The following is a 17416-nucleotide window of genomic DNA, read 5'->3' as shown; positions in this document are numbered from 1 at the left end:
ATTAGGTAATTGCGATCAGAAGCCATTTCTTTCTCGAGTTTGTTTGTCCATATATACCGGATTTTGTCCGGCAACTCTTGGCGGTCTGCTTCCCTTCTAGTGCTCACCCTCTCGCCGCTTTTGCTCACTGAGTAGAATTGAGCACGCCCCTGAGCGACCTGAGCTGCTCAGTGATCATTACGTAATAAGGGTGATCCGCTCACTGAGCCCGATCCGAGCATCCTGATTTGCTCACTGAGCCTGACCACAGCCTCCCTGATCTGATCACTGAGCCTGACCTGAGCAATCCTAGATTTGCTTACTAATCTCCTCCCGAGAGGCGATCTGAGTAAGCAGGCTTAATAAAACGCAACAAGCTAGCCCGACCCCTTGTACAGTTTTTCCCTTTCAGTCAAAGAGCGGATATCGTAAATTTGCCACTTCCTTGGCGATCCTTGCCATTGTAAACAGGATGTATTTAGTGAAAATCGTTCAATTGGCTGATTACAATTATTGTAGATCTAATACTCCTAGGAGCATTCTCCGTGCCCGATACTTGGCTATATTTGGGGAACTCTAGAGGCAATTTTGGATTTTCCAGACGAACTTCGCATTTTCTTTGATTTTGATTGAATACTTTCAGATCTCTCTATAAAAATTCAGATACCCTTCTATGATCACCTACTACTAAGATGAAGACCTTTCGGGGTTTTGATGCTATACTATTCTCGCCAGATTAGGTAGCAATAAACGGAAGACCTGCTATTCGCATAACCAAACACTTGCTCCTGGGAGCGTCACAATGTTACATCTTCAAGATAGCTGAACCAAAATAATCTGTCTGTTAGGGCGAGATATTATTATAGGCTCCTGGGAGCTTAAGTCTGACCAATGCTGCCTTATCTTAATTAGACCTGGCACTCACCCGCGGGTGACCCTCCGGACCCTCCACCCTACCCGCACCGCGGGTGGGTAAGCGCCTAACCTATCGACCCTGAGGGTCGTATACCTAGAGGTCCGACCCTCAGAGGGTTACCCGCGGGTGAACCTCAGGGTCTACAAACAGGGCAAACAGACAAAAAAAAGTGACTTACTCGCTGTTCATAAAATATGCATATTAAGAGAGGTTTTCTATGTATTCAATTGTAAATTTATAATACAGCAGTGGATTTAAGAATCAAGGAATAAGACTATAAGAAAAGGGCATTTTTCATCGAACGAATAACCGAACATAGGATACAGAGAATCAACCAGTATAATTATTAAGATCCAAGAACATAGCCCTCAAGTAGCTTCGAGCGCTTATGCTTTCTACTAGATACACGCTGCTGTGTGTTAGGCAGAGGGGGTTTATATCGTCGTCATCGTCCTCCTCGTGATCTAGAGCCTCTCTATCGTCGAGGTCAAGTGTTCCTGTACGAGGCCGCAGAGGGGACTGTATACCCTCTGCCTCATACACTAGATCCTTAGTCTCTTCCTCGGTATCACTAATCGGATTAAACGATTCATCCCGTGTTTTATTAGCCTCTGTTATAGCTGCAATCTCTTAGTATAAGAGATATTCCTGTAGTATAAGCCGTTTCTGCTCTTGGAGATCGAATCTTGTCGTATATATCTATAGCATAATATCCCGGATAGTCTTTGGCTTTAAAGACCCTCGGCGATAATAGCAGATATCCCGAGCAGAGTTAAAGAGACGCTCTACTCCTGCTCTAGTTACTAGAATTAACATAATATCCCGGGCAAGGCTTACGAGTATAGGAAACTCGTATTCATGGTCTTTCCAGAAGATTCGAGGGGAGCCTCGTACGGTCGCTAAAAGAAAGAATTAGTATTGTTTAGTAAAAAGAGAAGAGAGTACGTACGACTATTAAGGTATCTTATAAGCTCGTTCTGTTGCGGAGGTAGTGATGTTTGCGAGTTTTCAAATAGTAAATCAGCGTCTGTCATTGTTGTCATTGACAACTTAGCGTCTAATCAAAGCCTTCCTTCCGGACGTTTCTCATCGTACGAGGTAAATAAAGACTCAAGACTCTCACGATAGATCCTTTTATAATCCTTCTCTAGATCATTAGACTCCTATTCCTTAGTTAAGAAGAACTAGAGCTTGTTTGCTAGTACTAGGATCGTACTAATTGCGTAGAGGTCGCCTTCGATACTATCTGTCATAGCGTAGTACTTTGATAGCTTATCCTGTGTAGCCTAAAGTAAGGAAAGTATTAACTGCTTCTAAGGTACCTTCTTCCGTCGGAGTTAGCAGATTGAGTTTTCAAGATAATCAAAAAGCTTATTATAGAAACTAAAGACTAAGTAGATACTTATGTCTTTAGTCGTATAAACGATAGTTATGTATTTAAAGAAGGGTTATAGGATGAATAGTAGATAATCGATCTATCGCTACTCCTCGGTATTTAGTGTAAAATAGGGCTGATTGTACTACGAGCAGAATATATTAAAAGTTGCCTAGAGTCTCTTAGCCCGCCGAAGTATAAGGTATATTGAATTCTATCGCGTTCGTACGTCCTAGATAGGCACGAGCTTTAGCTTATCGGGCTAAAGGTTATAAAATACGTCGCGGCGTTAAGAGCTTGCGTTAATATAAATAGCAAGATAGCGAACCTTAAATCTGTAAGCAACATCATCGTTTAAGTAACAAGGGAGCTAACCTTGTTTAGCGTATCAGTAATCTCTCGCGTTTGCTATCGGGCACGTAGTGCTTATACGCGATCCTCTTTCTACTCGAGATCTACAGTATCGTTCTTTAGAGATACTGTGAGATATAGGGCAAGATGCCTAAACCGTCATGCAGTATATCAAGCCAGATTCATAAGGCCTATACAAGATGGCTGAATCTCTATAAGCTTTATGCTATACCATCATCACTACGGTCAATAACATCAAGTAAGACGTATATAACAGTATACGATCTACATCATCACTATGACACGATCTACATCATCACTACAGTCAATGACATCGTACAATCAAGCAACCACCGATCAAACAGCTACTACATAAGATCACTATGCATCTAGATCTGTCTGCATGAGATCATCATGCATCATCTAGAACGATCACATGCAAGAGACAAGTTGATTATAAATATGCCCTGCTTTCTCTACCAAGATAATAATTATGTTTAAGACATACAAGCAAGATTCAATACAATCAACCAAGCTTCAGTCCTACCTCACTCTTCTCTCATCTTATCTTTATGATTCTAAGCCGAATTGATTTTATCCTTCCTATTCAATCAAGAGGAAGAAAGATCAATCGATCTTATTTAATCATCTTTAATTTATCTTCCTCTTTACCAACCTGCGCAGCATCGCTTGCTCACAGATACCTTTATCTTCCTAAGTAGATCGTTTAGACTAAGTTGAATCATATATACGATATAGGGGATTTAGATAATTACGGAATCAATATTAAGCTTTAGAGCCGAGATTGTTTTATTAACAGTAGCTATAAGCGTAGTATTATTAGATATATTGTCCGTTATAATCGCTAGGACTCGGTCGAGGATTTAATACTATTGTAGAATCCGTACGATAACCTTACTGTTGGATTTTAGGTAGTGATCATAAAATCCGATTGCACACAAAAGGATATGTGTGTTATAAGCAGGTGAAGAAAGACTATCATGAGAGAAATAGAGGTCGGCTAATTAGACTAAAAGAAGAGTATGATCAGGTATGCCAAAGAAATCTACTCATGAATCAAAAGAGATGTCAAACTTGTTCAATTTAGCTAGGAAAGCAAACAGAATTTATAACACGAGGTACATAGTAAATATCACATAAAGAAATCAAGAATATCCGAGGTTATCTTGGAGTGTTGAGTAGTCTCCGGCCAATATAGGCAGTTTAATGCGAGATCGTTGAGGATCAATATAAATCAATATAGTGGTCATGAAGGTGATCTTCCGGGGAAAAGATAGTGGCGGCTTAGTTATCTACGGGAAGACCCTACATAAGTTGATATACCCCCTTAGCTCTCGATATGAGACGAAAGCAAGAGCAAATTGAGAGCTGAATGAGACAAAAGGTAAGATCTAGGACAAGGGAGATACTTCCATGCCTAGTTGTCTAACGAATTCATAGTGTTTTTCGCTTAGTAATCGTTTTATGAGACTATCTACTAGCATTTCAGTCGTCTTGACCTATTTGACTGTTAACCGCTTGGCCTAAACTTCTTGCCGAATCCAAAGCTAATAAATATCTATATAGCGTAGTTTAGTCTGAAATACTGATTTCTCGCGATTTAGTAGGTCGACAGTTTGCTTGTTATCGCAATCTAGCGAATCAAACTGCTTAGTATCGAATTAGATAAATAAAAATAGCCGCTTTATCTAATATAGCTACCTAGTAGTATAACTAATTGTAAGCAGTTCGGCTTCTATCGTTAACGTAGTAATCGTCTTCTGCTTACGAGATCTCCAATTAATTAGTCCACCGAATAGGTAGAAGAGAAATCCTTCGGAGCTTTTTCTGTTATAATTATTAGCGAAGCTCGCATCGGATAAAATAGTGAAGATCTGGCTATCTAGTTAGCTATCCCTAAAGTAGATTACTAGGTGTCTCGTTCCGTATAGGTAGGAGATAAGATAATTAGTAGCAGCTAGATACTTCTCGTTACACCGAGTAAGCGATTAAGCTAGTAGCTAATTAGCGAATACGGTGTCTGGTCTCGTCTAAACAGCCGCGAAAAGGGTTAATCCGCATTTTTGTTGATATAATTTAACGATCTTTGGATTAATTGATTAACCTATTACTAGATCTAGCTTGTGATTAGTCAAAAGTAGGGTTCTTAGAGGCTTTCTATCAAGAAGATTGAATTTAGCAGCGATCTTTTCGATATAGGCTACCTGACTAAGCTATATCTTTCTTTTTGGACGATCTCTAATAACACGAATCCTAATAAATTGAGTAAGTTCACTACAATCTTTTATCTCAAATCGCTATAAGAGAAGATCTTTGATCTAGTAAGCGTATAAACTCTCACTTTTATAGTAGGCGGCCAGAAAGTCGTCAACAAATACTATAATCACTATACGATTATCAGTATAAAGGGCAGGGTTATTAGGACACGGTCTAAATCTAAGTAAGAGGAGTAGCTCTTTAATATCATCCTCCTATCTCTTACTAGCAATTCGCAGGCTATATACTACCTTATATAGGCGAAGAACTATCGATTTTCGTCCTATTCCTTAAGGATATTAGTAATAAACTTCCTCTTTAAGAGTACTATTTAGGAAAGCGTTGACTATATCTATCTAAAAGGTCTTAAGATCAAATCGGGTAATAATTGCTATTAGTATACGAAAGGTTCTAGCAGTAAGGGTGCTAGTACGTATATCTTGATTATTAGGGATTTGCGTATCTCCGCGTACGCATAATCTAGCTTTAAAGCGCGTAAGATAGCCTAATTCATCGGATTTATAGGCAAAGACCTATCGTATCTTGATAAATTAATAACGTAGGCAATCTAATTAGTCAAGATCTTTGCAATTTGCCTGATATATAAATCTGATATAGTTTGCACTAATTGGTTCAAATGTATATATATTAAGGAGTTTATTAAATTCAACTTGCATAGCTTAGCGAAATTATTCTTCGAAAGGGTGACTAGCTAATTAGTTATAGCTAGGTAGTGCAGGAGGAATAGACGAGATAAGAATCTTTAGTTATTTTATCTAATAAGACGAGAAGGCTTATAGAAAGGTTATAAGGCTAAAGTAAGGTCTTTTCACCTTATCTTGGTCTCGGCTTATATCAGAATTAGATCGAGGGCGTTTGATTAGCATAGAAAGAGGTTCATAGCTAGAAGGATCGAAGTTTGTATTATTAATCAAGACAAATAGTTGCTCCTAAGTTCCTGATTAGTTAGGATTATCGAGAGATTAGTTAGATTGGTCTAAATCGGCTATAGAATCGTCTGATTTTGGATCGAGTAGTAGTGTAATTAGTTAATCACCAAGGATTTCGTCTGAATCAACAGGAGAATCGAGTTAAATATAAGGCGAATCTAATTAAGAAGGTATAGCAAGATCGAAATCAGCAGTCGTAGTATTGCTTCTACCCCCTAGGTCTTGCTGTACGGAATCTAATTGGTCAATAGTAATTAGAATATCGATATCGTCAAGGATTTAAATGATTTCTTCATCGTCAAGGATTCTGATTAGCTAAGAGAGATTAGATTCTTCGTATATACGAATTCTCTGATTAGATAGAGAGGAGTCGTAGAATTCTTGCTTATTGAATTAGACATTACGTGCGCGAATAATACGGCGGTTAGTAGGAATTTAAATACGCCAGATATTGTATGCTTCATAGCCTACTAGATAGCCGATAGCTACACGTAGTGCTAGCTTAGCTAATCTTAGTAGCTTGTTAATACGTACGTAAGCTTTGTATCTAAAAATTCGTATATTTAAGAGATCAGGCTTTATCTAAAGCTAATATAGTGCTTTGTCACTAAGATAGGTAGTAAGGGCTTTATACGGAGATTGCCAGCTAATCGATCGATAAGGAATACGGTTTTGTATAAAGATAGCAGTTTTAGCTACCTTAGGCTAAAGATAGCTTAGTAGGCCTAAATCGATAGTTATCTGCCTAGCTATCTTAGAGATCGATACACCGTATCGTTTAGCGTAGCCGTTTTGGTTAGGTTAATAGGGCAGTATAGTTTCTAGGTTAATACTACGTGATCTAGCATCTTGATCAAAGAATTTAGATAGAGATCTCTTGTTATCTAAATGTATTATAAGGACGCGTAGGTTGAATTAGGTTTAGACGAAATCAATTTGTTTATAGAGAGATTATAACGAATCGGTCTTAGAGGAAAGATCTTCTACTAGTTGATATTTAGTAACAGGGTCAACGGAGTAAGAAAGATATAAGGTTTTAGCTAAAGATAGCTCGAAATGAATAAGATCCTAGTATAGCGATTCGAACGGGCGACTATACTATATAGGTACTCGAGAGATTTAGCGGGGCGAATTAGCTAATTTGCAGGCCTCGTAGTAGTTGATTAGTAAAGATATATCTCTAACAGAGATGTTTAATGAGTGATCCGGTAGATAGGATAAGATCTCTTTTCCTACGTGGCCTAGGCGACGATACTATTAGTCTATCGTCCTATCAAGTTGATTTTTTGTATGTGACGATAGGGCAATATAATTAGCGGTTAGTTCGCTAGTGATTGCTAATTCGTCCTATTTAATTAGGTAAATACCTAATTTTGGATTTAATTCGCAGATAGGCGTTCTGTCCTCTTCTTCTAGCAGATTCTTTCTACCGTTTAGATAGATTCCTGCACTAGCAGCACGTTCTACAGAGATCAGGTTGATATAGAATCCAGGGCAGTAAGCAACTTGCTTCAAAGGAAAAGTAGTGCTGTTAAGAGACTTAGTTAGGGCGACTTTAAGGTCTCTATAGCCGAGGATAGTAGTTTCGGTATTTCCAACTATAACTAAGGACACGATAGACCTATAGTTTTACAGTAGAGATCTATTATTCGTTACATAAATTAAGGCTCCGGTATTATAGTACTAGGCATCACTTCGCTTAGTAGAGATCCTGATTGTGCTTATCCCCTCGTCCGTCCGGGAAGGACAATTAGCGTATTTTACTAGGCTATACTAGCGTATATGAATAACGCGTACTAATTGGCTAATCGCGGTCACAGTTCAGTATGGTAATTAATCAGGCCTAATCGACTAGCTAATTCTATGAAATTCGTCCCAACACTGCCCTTTTACACATAGGCTTACACTGCCGCATTCTAAACAACCAGATCTTGACCGATTGGCCTGTTGGCCTCTTTTGCCCTTTTCTCTCTTATACTGACACCACACACAAGCTTTTCGCCTATCGAATTGAATTCGCTGGTGGTTTATACCAGGTACTGGCCTTGGTACTGGCGAAGGTGCAAAGGCTAAGAGCTGCTGGTAGAGCTTTCGCCGAAAATCTAGCTGACTAGATAGCTCACTAGCCCCCTGTTGCTTCTTAAAGATATATTGAATGCAGTAAGCATTAATAATTGCAGCATCAATAAAGAAGAAAAGCAGAGGGAACCAGACACGCTCGCACTTTCGATGAATTTCATAAGAAGCCCTATACTGATTTGCAATATCCACACCACCCATATAGTGATTGTAGTCATTGATAGCAGTAGGAATCTCGAGCTCCTTAGTTATCTCATCACCAAAAGGTATACGCGAGATAGCTGCATTCGTAGAGGTTGGTGATGGCCGCTTCCGCTTAGTAGGAGTGTATATCTCTGGCGAGTGGATAGTAGATAGTAGAAGGACTATATTATTGTCCTGCCAAGTAAGACATAGAACCCCTTCAGCCTCTGCTGCATAGAGTGTACCCTATGGGATCGTCTTAATGTGATCCTTTAGCTTAACGAGCTGAGAAGGTATCCTATTTTGAGGGCGGGTAGTACCACATACACCACATTGAATATCTCGAAGCTCTTTGAAAAGGGCTACCGAGGTAAAGTAGTTATCTAAGTAGACAATATAGGGTGCTAGGGTATGCGAATTAGCCGGCGAATTGGCCATGAGGTTGGTATGCGAATTGCTTATAGGGGTAGCAGGAAGATTAGCCATCGAATTGGCCATAAGATTGGTATGCGAATTGCTTATAGGGGTAGCAGGAAGATTAGCCATCGAATTGGCCATAAGATTGGTATGCGAATTGCTCATAGGGGTAGCAGGAAGATTAGCCATCGAATTGGCCATGAGATTGGTATGCGAATTACTCATAGGGGTAGCAGGAAGATTAGCCATCGAATTGGCTATAAGATTGGTATGCGAATTGCTCATAGGGGTAGCAGGAAGATTAGCCATCGAATTGGCCATGAGATTGGTATGCGAATTGCTTATAGGGGTAGCAGGAAGATTAGCCATCGAATTGGCTATAAGATTGGTATGCGAATTGCTCATAGGGGTAGCAGGAAGATTAGCCATCGAACTAGCTAGGCCAGGAAGCTTCTTGACCATCTTAAGCACCATTCTTGCCGTAGGGCTAAGGCCTTCATATTTAAACATCTCCGCGATCCCCCATAGGCGGCTACTCCATGTAAATGTCCAAATATAGCCATGTTCTGCGAGGGCAAAGATCTTATAACCTTGTTGAATTAGCTTATTAGGCATCTTGACAGTATGCTTCGTACGGCCAAAGCAGCGAACCATAGTCTCATCGATAGAGATATTAGAACCTGGTTGGTAGTGCTTTTCAGCAGCCTCTTTGAAGAAGAAAGCTAGAGGGTCTAGCTTATACCACTACTGCTTCTTATCCTTCTCCGATCGCATCTCATCTTCGTCAGGGTGAGATATATGAAGATAGCGCTTAATCTGTTCAAAGCGCTTAAGGGTCATATAAAGCGGAGGAGTATGTAGTGGTCCTTCTCGTCTATCTTGCGCCCAGTAGAGATCAATGCGTGGCTCAGGGTGAACACCTATATAAATAAGGATACCAAAGAAGACCTTGATCTCTGCAGTTGTAGTATCCTTCCACGCGCGAGTAGTAGTAGTAGTGGCAGTGGTAGCTAGCTTCGCTAGATTTCGCTGCGCGTATGCATTGGTAGATTGGCTGATACGATCGAAAATCTCTTCGCTAATAAAGAGTGTAAAGATCGCGTATGGGCTATCTAGGTCAATGCTAGTAGGTAGGTGCAGCCGTGGAGGTTCGGAGGAAGGGATCAAGGGCTTTAGCTGCCGAGAGAGTTCTTCCTTAGTAGGTAATTCGGCAGTAATCTCGTCAAGCGTGCGCTTCCGTGTAGCCTTAGTAGATTTCTTTGGAGCCATGGCAGATTTATTGGCAGGTTGGTAGGCAGGTTGGTAGGCAGGTTGGTAGGCAGGTTGGTAGGCAGGTTGGTAGGCAGGTTGGTAGGGGTTACGCGTGTAGAAAAACACGCGTTGATGACTTAGTAGATAGTGGAGCCCTATATCCAATAACACATCGAATATTTTAGTCCGATAACCTATTGGATAATATAATACGCTAATTGAAATGCGCTAATTGTCCTTCCCGGACGGACGAGGGGATAGCTAACCGGTTATTATCTCGAAAGAGAGTTTTGGCCTCCTTCTTCGGAATATAGGCTAAAAATGTATCTCGATCTCTAGCTAGATCTTGATCTCTAGTTAGATCTGATTAGTTAGAGTCGTTTAATTAATGTCTCTTAATCGCATAATCATATACGGTCTTAAAGGCATATAACGATTCGTATAGATCTTTGAAGATCTTCTCGATTGCCTAATCTAGCTTCTAACCCTTTAGCCTGACCTTTAGATTGATATATCGGCACTTATCGAATCTATGCTTAAATCCGCAAGGGCAATTTCGATTAGTAGGCAGCTTTATAATGTTCGACTCGTCTTCTATATCTCGTCCCTGATAGATCGGATAGGCAATTAGTCGCCTAGTAGAAGAGCTAATTAGCCGGTATTAGTTAATAAACAGGTTAACTAACTCTGTCAGGGTAGGCTTTTTTAAGCCCTAGAGGATTGTATTATACTAAAAGGTGTAGAAACCTTGATCGCTTAGTTGAATCGTCTCTAAGAAATCGTATATAGGAGATAGTAGGTCTTTAAAGTAGGCAATTCCGGCTTTCTCGCCTTCTGATTAGCTAATAATCCACTTCTGTCCCTATATAGCAAGATAAGATAATTTAGTTAGTGGCGTTTAGCGTTTGATACTATCCTAATCACGTTAGATTTGTCGGTTCTTTGATTAGTCGGATAGTACGAATATAGCTCGAAGTTTGATAATAGCTTCGTATGCTAATAGGCTATTAACGATCTACCGTCCTTCTAATATAAGAGATAATCGAATACCTTATTTAAGAGATTCGATTAATCGAAGATAGCGAAGATAGTCTAATCTTGATAATTCGTACTTACTTAGCAATATCTTATAGATAGCTAATTAGTCGGATATAAGATTAATTAGCCGTATAGGAACGTTAGCGGGATCTTTAGTAAGATCAGCGAATTAGGGTTTTATAGGTTCCTGCGGCGGGGTAGCAGGATCGGATTAGTCTAGATCAATATACTTCTATACACTATTCGCTAGTGCGTAGTCTTTAACAGCAGTGATCTAGGGTACCTAGTATACGTAGATTTTAAGTAGGTAGTTAAGCTATATAGCTCGAAGATCGGTTGAATCTATCACTTTTAAGACGAAAGTAAGAGATAGATAAGATAAAAATAAGATAAGAGGGGATTGATTGACTAGTCAGAGGCCTTAGCAGAAGCTCGGGCTCATAACTATTAGATTTTAGGTAGTGATCATAAAATCCGATTGCACACAAAAGGATATATATGTCATAAGCAGGTGAAGAAAGACTATTATGAGAGAAATAGAGGTCGGCTAATTAGACTAAAAGAAGAGTATAATCAGGTATGCCAAAGAAATCTACTTATAAATCAAAAGAGATGTCAAACTTGTTCAATTTAGCTAGGAAAGCAAACAGAATTTATAACACGAGGTACATAGTAAATATCATATGAAGAAATCAAGAATATCCGAGGTTATCTTGGAGTATTGAGTAGTCTCCGGCCAATATAGGCAGTTTAATGCGAGATCGTTAAGGATCAATATAAATCAATATAGTGGTCATGAAGGTGATCTTCCGGGGAAAAGATAGTGGCGGCTTAGTTATCTGCGGGAAGACCCCACATAAGTTGACACTTACTAAGGTTAGTTCCTGAATATATACCGGAAAGAGGTTCGAAACCGAGAAGGACTTCGCGATAGTCCTAGTTCTAATCAAGGAAATATACTGTTATTACTATAAATACCTGCTTAAATAGCGATGTCTAGCAGTCAAGTGCTAGAGATAGCTTTGCACCTAATAGTAGGTACTAGAGAGTGGTTATTTAGTTGTTAGTGACAAATTGATGAAGCCTCGTACGGATCACCTTCCTAGAAGGAATAGTTAGTGTTATAGGGGTAAGGCGTGCGTACGAGATAAGGTTATAGAACTCTTGATGCTCGAGGAAGAGGAAAGGTAAATACGATACTGTTACTAGGTTCAGAAGCTTCTGTTCCTAAGTACTCTGCGTGAAAACTTGGGTAGGCGCCCTCTGACCCTAGTAGATTTAGTATTATTAGCTTTAAGGAGAAATATGATCTTAGTCGTATATATAGCTTACACGAGTAGTTTTTGGATACTTGGCTTACCTATCCCTCGCTGATATTGTGGCCCTTTAAGATGTTTATTTATCGATGATGTACTAGAATATGCTAATGCTGGATGTTCAAGAACCGTACGGTATCGCTTATATATCACGCTAGGCTTCCTATCTTTAGTATTAGCTACTTGATCGAAGCCTTCCTAGTAGGTTGCGTGATGCCTTCTATCCTAATTAATCCGTCTTTTCCTCCTATAGTTAGTTTGAAGCCACTACTCCACGAATTCCTTACTTATATTCGCTTCGTATAATAGGTATTCGTTAATCCGGTTAGGTTTAATCCGCTGAAGGTTCTCTAGTACTAGGGGTACTAGCTATATACGAACAGAGGAACTATTAAGTATTATATCGAATATAGGTTAGCTTGATGGAAGTGGACTTGAGAATAAAGTGTCGTCCGGGATAAGGTGTGGGAGATCTTCGATTCTAACCCCCTCGGCTATCGAGGAGGAGTGCCTATACGAGAGTTAAGATATAATACAAAGATAGTGTTGGATTTTGGTATAGTGCATAAAACCTTGGTAGAAATCGTTCGTGCGCACTAATCTGAGTGCTACGATTATGGAAGAGAGACGAATCAGGATAGATCATAATCGACTGATCAGACAGAAGGATCAAGCAGTGGAAGGTTGATTCAGATGGTCTACTATTTCCGGTGATTCTTCCTGGGATAAAAAGGATGTCAAACTTATTTATTCTAACTAGGAAACAGAGTGCAATTTATAACATAAGGAACATAGCAAATATCATATAAGGAAATCAAGAACAGTCGAGGTTATTTTAGAGTATTGAATATTCCTTTGCCTAGTCGGGCAATATTAACACGATCGTTGAAGATTAGAATCTAGGATCAGAATCTAGGGGTAAACAAGATTAGGTTTTCCTAGCGGTAAGCAAGATAGGAATGCTTAGTAAGCAGGCAGGATTCAAGATATATATCTGGCCTATAGGCTATATATACCGATATACCCCCTTAGCTCTCGATATAAGATGATAGGTAAGAGCAAAGTGAGAGCTAAATAAGACGAAAGGAAAGGCAGGCAATTACCTAATATAATAGGGATACTTCTATGTGTAGCTACTTAACAAAAGCGTAGTGTTTTTCGCTGGGTAGGCGTTTTATGAGTCTATCAGCTGGTATTTTAGTTGTTTTAACCTATTAGACTATTAGCTGTTTGGCCTAAACTTCTTGCCGAATCTAAAGTTAGTGGATATCTACGTAGCGAAGTTTCGTCTAAAATACTGATTTCTCGCGATTTAATAGGTCGACGGTCTGTTTATTATCGTAATTCAATATTTCTAGTTAGTCAATATCGAATTAGATAAAGGAGAAAAGGCGTTTGATCTAATATAGCTATTTAGCTATATAGCTGATTACGAGTAGTTCGGCTTCGGTCGTTAACGTAGTAACCGTCTTTTGTTTTCGAGATTTCTATTTAATTAGTCTACTAAACAGGCAAAAGATAAATCCTTTAGAGCTCTTTCTATCAGGATTATTAGTAAAGCTTGCGTCTAACGAAGTAGTAAAGATTTAATTATCTAGTTAGCTACTATCGTAGTAAATTGCTAGATCTTTCGTCCCGTATAGATAGGAAATTAGGTAATTAGCTGCTATTAGATACTTCTCGTTACAGCGAGTAAGCGATTTAGCTAGCAGCTAATTAGCGAATATAGTATCCGGTCTCGTCTAAACTATAGGAAAAAGGGTTGATCCGTACTTTTGTTGATATAATTTAGCGGTTTTCGGATTAATTAGATTAGATAAAACTAGATCGATATCGTGATTAGTCAAGAGTAGTGTTTTTGGAGGCTTTTTATTAAGAAGATTGAATCTAGCAGCGATCTTTTTAATATAAGCTGCTTGACTAAGCTAGGTCTTTCGTTTCTGACGATCTCTAATAACGCGAACTCCGATGAATTAAGTTAGTTCGCTATAATCTTTTATCTTAAACCGCTATAAGAGTAGGTCTTTTATCTAGTAAGCGTGCAAGCTCTTAGTTTTATAGTAGGTAGCTAGAAAATCGTCAACGAACACTATAATAACTATGCGATTATTAGTATAGAGGGCTGGATCATCAGGATATAGTCGAAATCCGAGTAAGAGAAGTAGCTCTTTGATATCATCTTCCTATCTCTTGCTAGCAATGCGTAGGCTATATACTGCTTTGTGTAGGCGAAGAACTATTGATTTTCGTCCTATTCCTAGAGGGTATTAGCAATAAACTTCCTCTTTAAGCGTACTATTCAGGAAAGCGTTAACTATATCTATCTAAAAGGTTTCAAGATTAAATCGAGTAATAATCGCTATTAGCGTACGGAAGGTTCTAGCAGCAAGAGTGCTAGTACGTGTATCTTGATTATCGGGGATTTGCGTATCTCCGCGTACGTATAGGCAGGCTTTGAATCTAGTTAGATAGCCTGATTTGTCTGATTTGTAGGCAAAAACCTATCGTATTCGAATAAATTAGTATCGAGGGCAATTTGATTAGTCGAGATCCTTACAATTTAATTAGTAGGTGTATCTGACGTAGTTTGCACTAATTGGTTTAAATGTATGTATATCAAGGAGTTTATTGAATTTAACTTGTATAGCCTGTCGGAATTGATCTTCGAATAGGTGACTGGCTAATTGATTATAGCCGGAAGGTGCAGGAGGGATTAATAAGATCAAGATTTTTGGCTGCTTGATCTGATTAGATAAGAAGGCTTGTGTAAACGTAGTAAGGCTGAAATAAGGTCGTTTTACCTTATCTTAGTCTCGGCTAGTATCAGAATCAGATCGAGGGCGCTTAGTCGTTAAAGAAAGAGGTTCGTAGCCGGAGGGATTAAAGTTTGTATTATTAATCAAGACGAATAGCTGATCTAATAGCTAATCTGATTAGTAGGATTATTCTAGATCTAATATAGATCCGTCTGATTTTATATTAAGTAGTGGTGTGATTAGTTAGTCTCTAAGGATTTCGTCTAGATCAGAAGGGTCTTAGTCCGAAGTAAGCTGAATTTGAGGTATAGCATAATCGAAATTAGCCGTAGTAGTGCTTCTATCCCCGAGATCTTGCTGCACCGGCGTATTAGCTAATTAGTTAGCAGGAATTAGTATATCGATATCGTTAATAATTCGTGTGGTTTCTTCGTTATTAAGAACAGCGATTAGCTGCGTAGGATCTGTATTATCGTATATCCGGATCTTCTAATTAGTCAGCGAGGGATTGTAGAATTCCTGCTTATTGAATTAAACGTCTCGTGCGCGAATAATACGACGTTTAGTCGGAATCTAGATACGCTAGATATTATAGGCTTCGTAGCCTACTAGATAGCTAATAGCAGCGCGGGGCGCTAGCTTAGCTAATCTTGGTAGCTTATTGATTCGCACGTAAGCTTTGCATCCGAAGATTCGTATATTCGATAGATCAGGCTTTATTTATAGCTAATGTAGTACTTTATCACTAAGGTAGGTAGCGAGGGCTTTATGCGGAGATTACTAGCTAATCGATCGATAAGGTAATCGATTTTAGATATAGATAGCTATCTTCGCTACCTTAGGCTAAAGATAGCTTGGTAGGCCTGAATCGATCGTTATCTGCCTAGCTATCTTTGATATTAATATACCGTATCGCTTAGCGTAGCTGTTTTGATTAGGTTGATAGGGCGGTATAGTTTCTAGATTAATCCTAGAAGATTGATCGAAGAATTCGGAGAGGGCTCTTTCGTTATCGGTATGTACTATAAGAACGCGTAGATCGAATTGATTTTGGATGAAATCGATCTATTTCGATAGAGATTAAGATAATTCGGTCTTAGAAGAAAGATCTTCCGTAATTTGATATTTCGTGACAGGATCGACCGAATGTAATAGGTAGAAGGTTTTAGCTAATAATAGCTCGAAGTGAATAATATCCTAGTATAGCGATTCGAACGGGCGATTGTACTGTATAGGCAATCTAGAGATTTAACGCGGCGAATTAGCTAGTTTGTATGTTTTATAATAGCTAATTAGCGAAGATATATCCTTGATCGTGATACTAGATACGTAGTTAGGTAGGCGAGATAGCACGTCTTTGCTAATATAGCCTAGTCGTCGGTGCTACTGATTAATCGTTCCTTCTAGCTGTTTCTTGGCATCTAATACTAAGGCAATCTTGCTGATTTAATTAGCAAGAGGGTTTACATGATCTTATAATATAGTAGTGAGGGGAAAGTGAGAGTTTAGTGAGGGATAAGAGATATAGTTAGTAGTAGGATAGCTAGTATCCGTTAATTCGTTCTATTTAATTAGATAGATACCTGATTTCGGATTTAATCGGTAGATAGGCGTTCCGTCTTCCTCTTCTAGTAGGTAATTTCTCCTATTAATATAGATTCCTGTATTAGCTACTCGTTCGGCTAAAACAAGGTTAATATAGAATCTAGAGTAATAGGCAACTTGTTTCAAGGGAAAAGTAGTTCCGTCAAGAGATTTAGTTAGTATAATTTCGAGTTCTCCGTAGCCGAGGATAATAGTTTTAGTGTTTCTAACTATAACTAAGGACACGAACGGCCTATAGTTTTGTAGTAGAGATCTATTATTCGTGATATGAACTAATACTCCGGTATCATAGCACCAGGAATCACTCCGCTCGGCAGGGATCCTGATTATACTTATAGCTACCCTATTTTCTTCTTGAAAGAGGTTTTTGACTTTATTCTTCGGAATAAAGGCTAAAAAGGTATCTCGCTTTCTAGCCTAATCTGATTAGCTAGAATTAATAATATCTAGCTAATCTGATTCGTTTGATTAGTATTCTCTAATAGCCTTTTTATATTATCGTTTAAATAGAGACGACGATTCGTATCGGAATTAGAAGTTCTTCGTGGCTCTCTAGTCTAGCTACTAACCCTTTAGTCTAATTAGCGGATTAATATATAGGTACTTGTCGAAATCGTGGTTGCTATAGCTAGGAGGTCCTTTATAAGGGTAAATTCCCTTTCGGCTAGGTTTAATTAGTCGATCTTCGTTAGGTTTTCGTCCCTGATAGGTTAGATAAGTAGGTTTATTATTAGGTTCTCGTCCCTAATAGGTTAGATAGGTAATTAGTCGTCTGCTAGGCAAGACGATTAGTCGGTATTAGTTAATAAACTAATTGACTAGTTCGGTTAGGGTAGGTCTCCTTAGGCCCTGAAGGATCGTGTTATACTAGAAGATATAGAAGCCTTGATCGCTATATTAAATCGTCTCTAGGAAATCGTATA

The 17416-nt window shown here is 38.9% G+C and overlaps 1 protein-coding gene across 1 annotated transcript; it reads right to left on the bottom strand.

The window, feature by feature from the left end:
• Positions 1-1225: 1225 nt before the first annotated feature.
• On the bottom strand, positions 1226-1929 carry N7458_008786 (uncharacterized protein; the record flags this gene model as incomplete). Its single annotated transcript, XM_056912168.1, has 3 exons — positions 1226-1466; positions 1635-1794; positions 1845-1929. 3 exons carry the CDS (start codon positions 1927-1929, stop codon positions 1226-1228), a joined length of 486 nt encoding a protein of 161 aa, XP_056761017.1.
• Positions 1930-17416: the final 15487 nt, after the last annotated feature.

Source organism: Penicillium daleae (assembly GCF_028827525.1).
Source record: "Penicillium daleae strain IBT 16125 chromosome Unknown utg000008l_segment0_segment0, whole genome shotgun sequence".
In the NCBI taxonomy this organism is placed as follows: Eukaryota; Fungi; Ascomycota; class Eurotiomycetes; order Eurotiales; family Aspergillaceae; genus Penicillium; species Penicillium daleae.
Note: the sequence above shows the minus strand (reverse complement) of the source record. Positions and strands in the feature narration are given on the sequence as shown.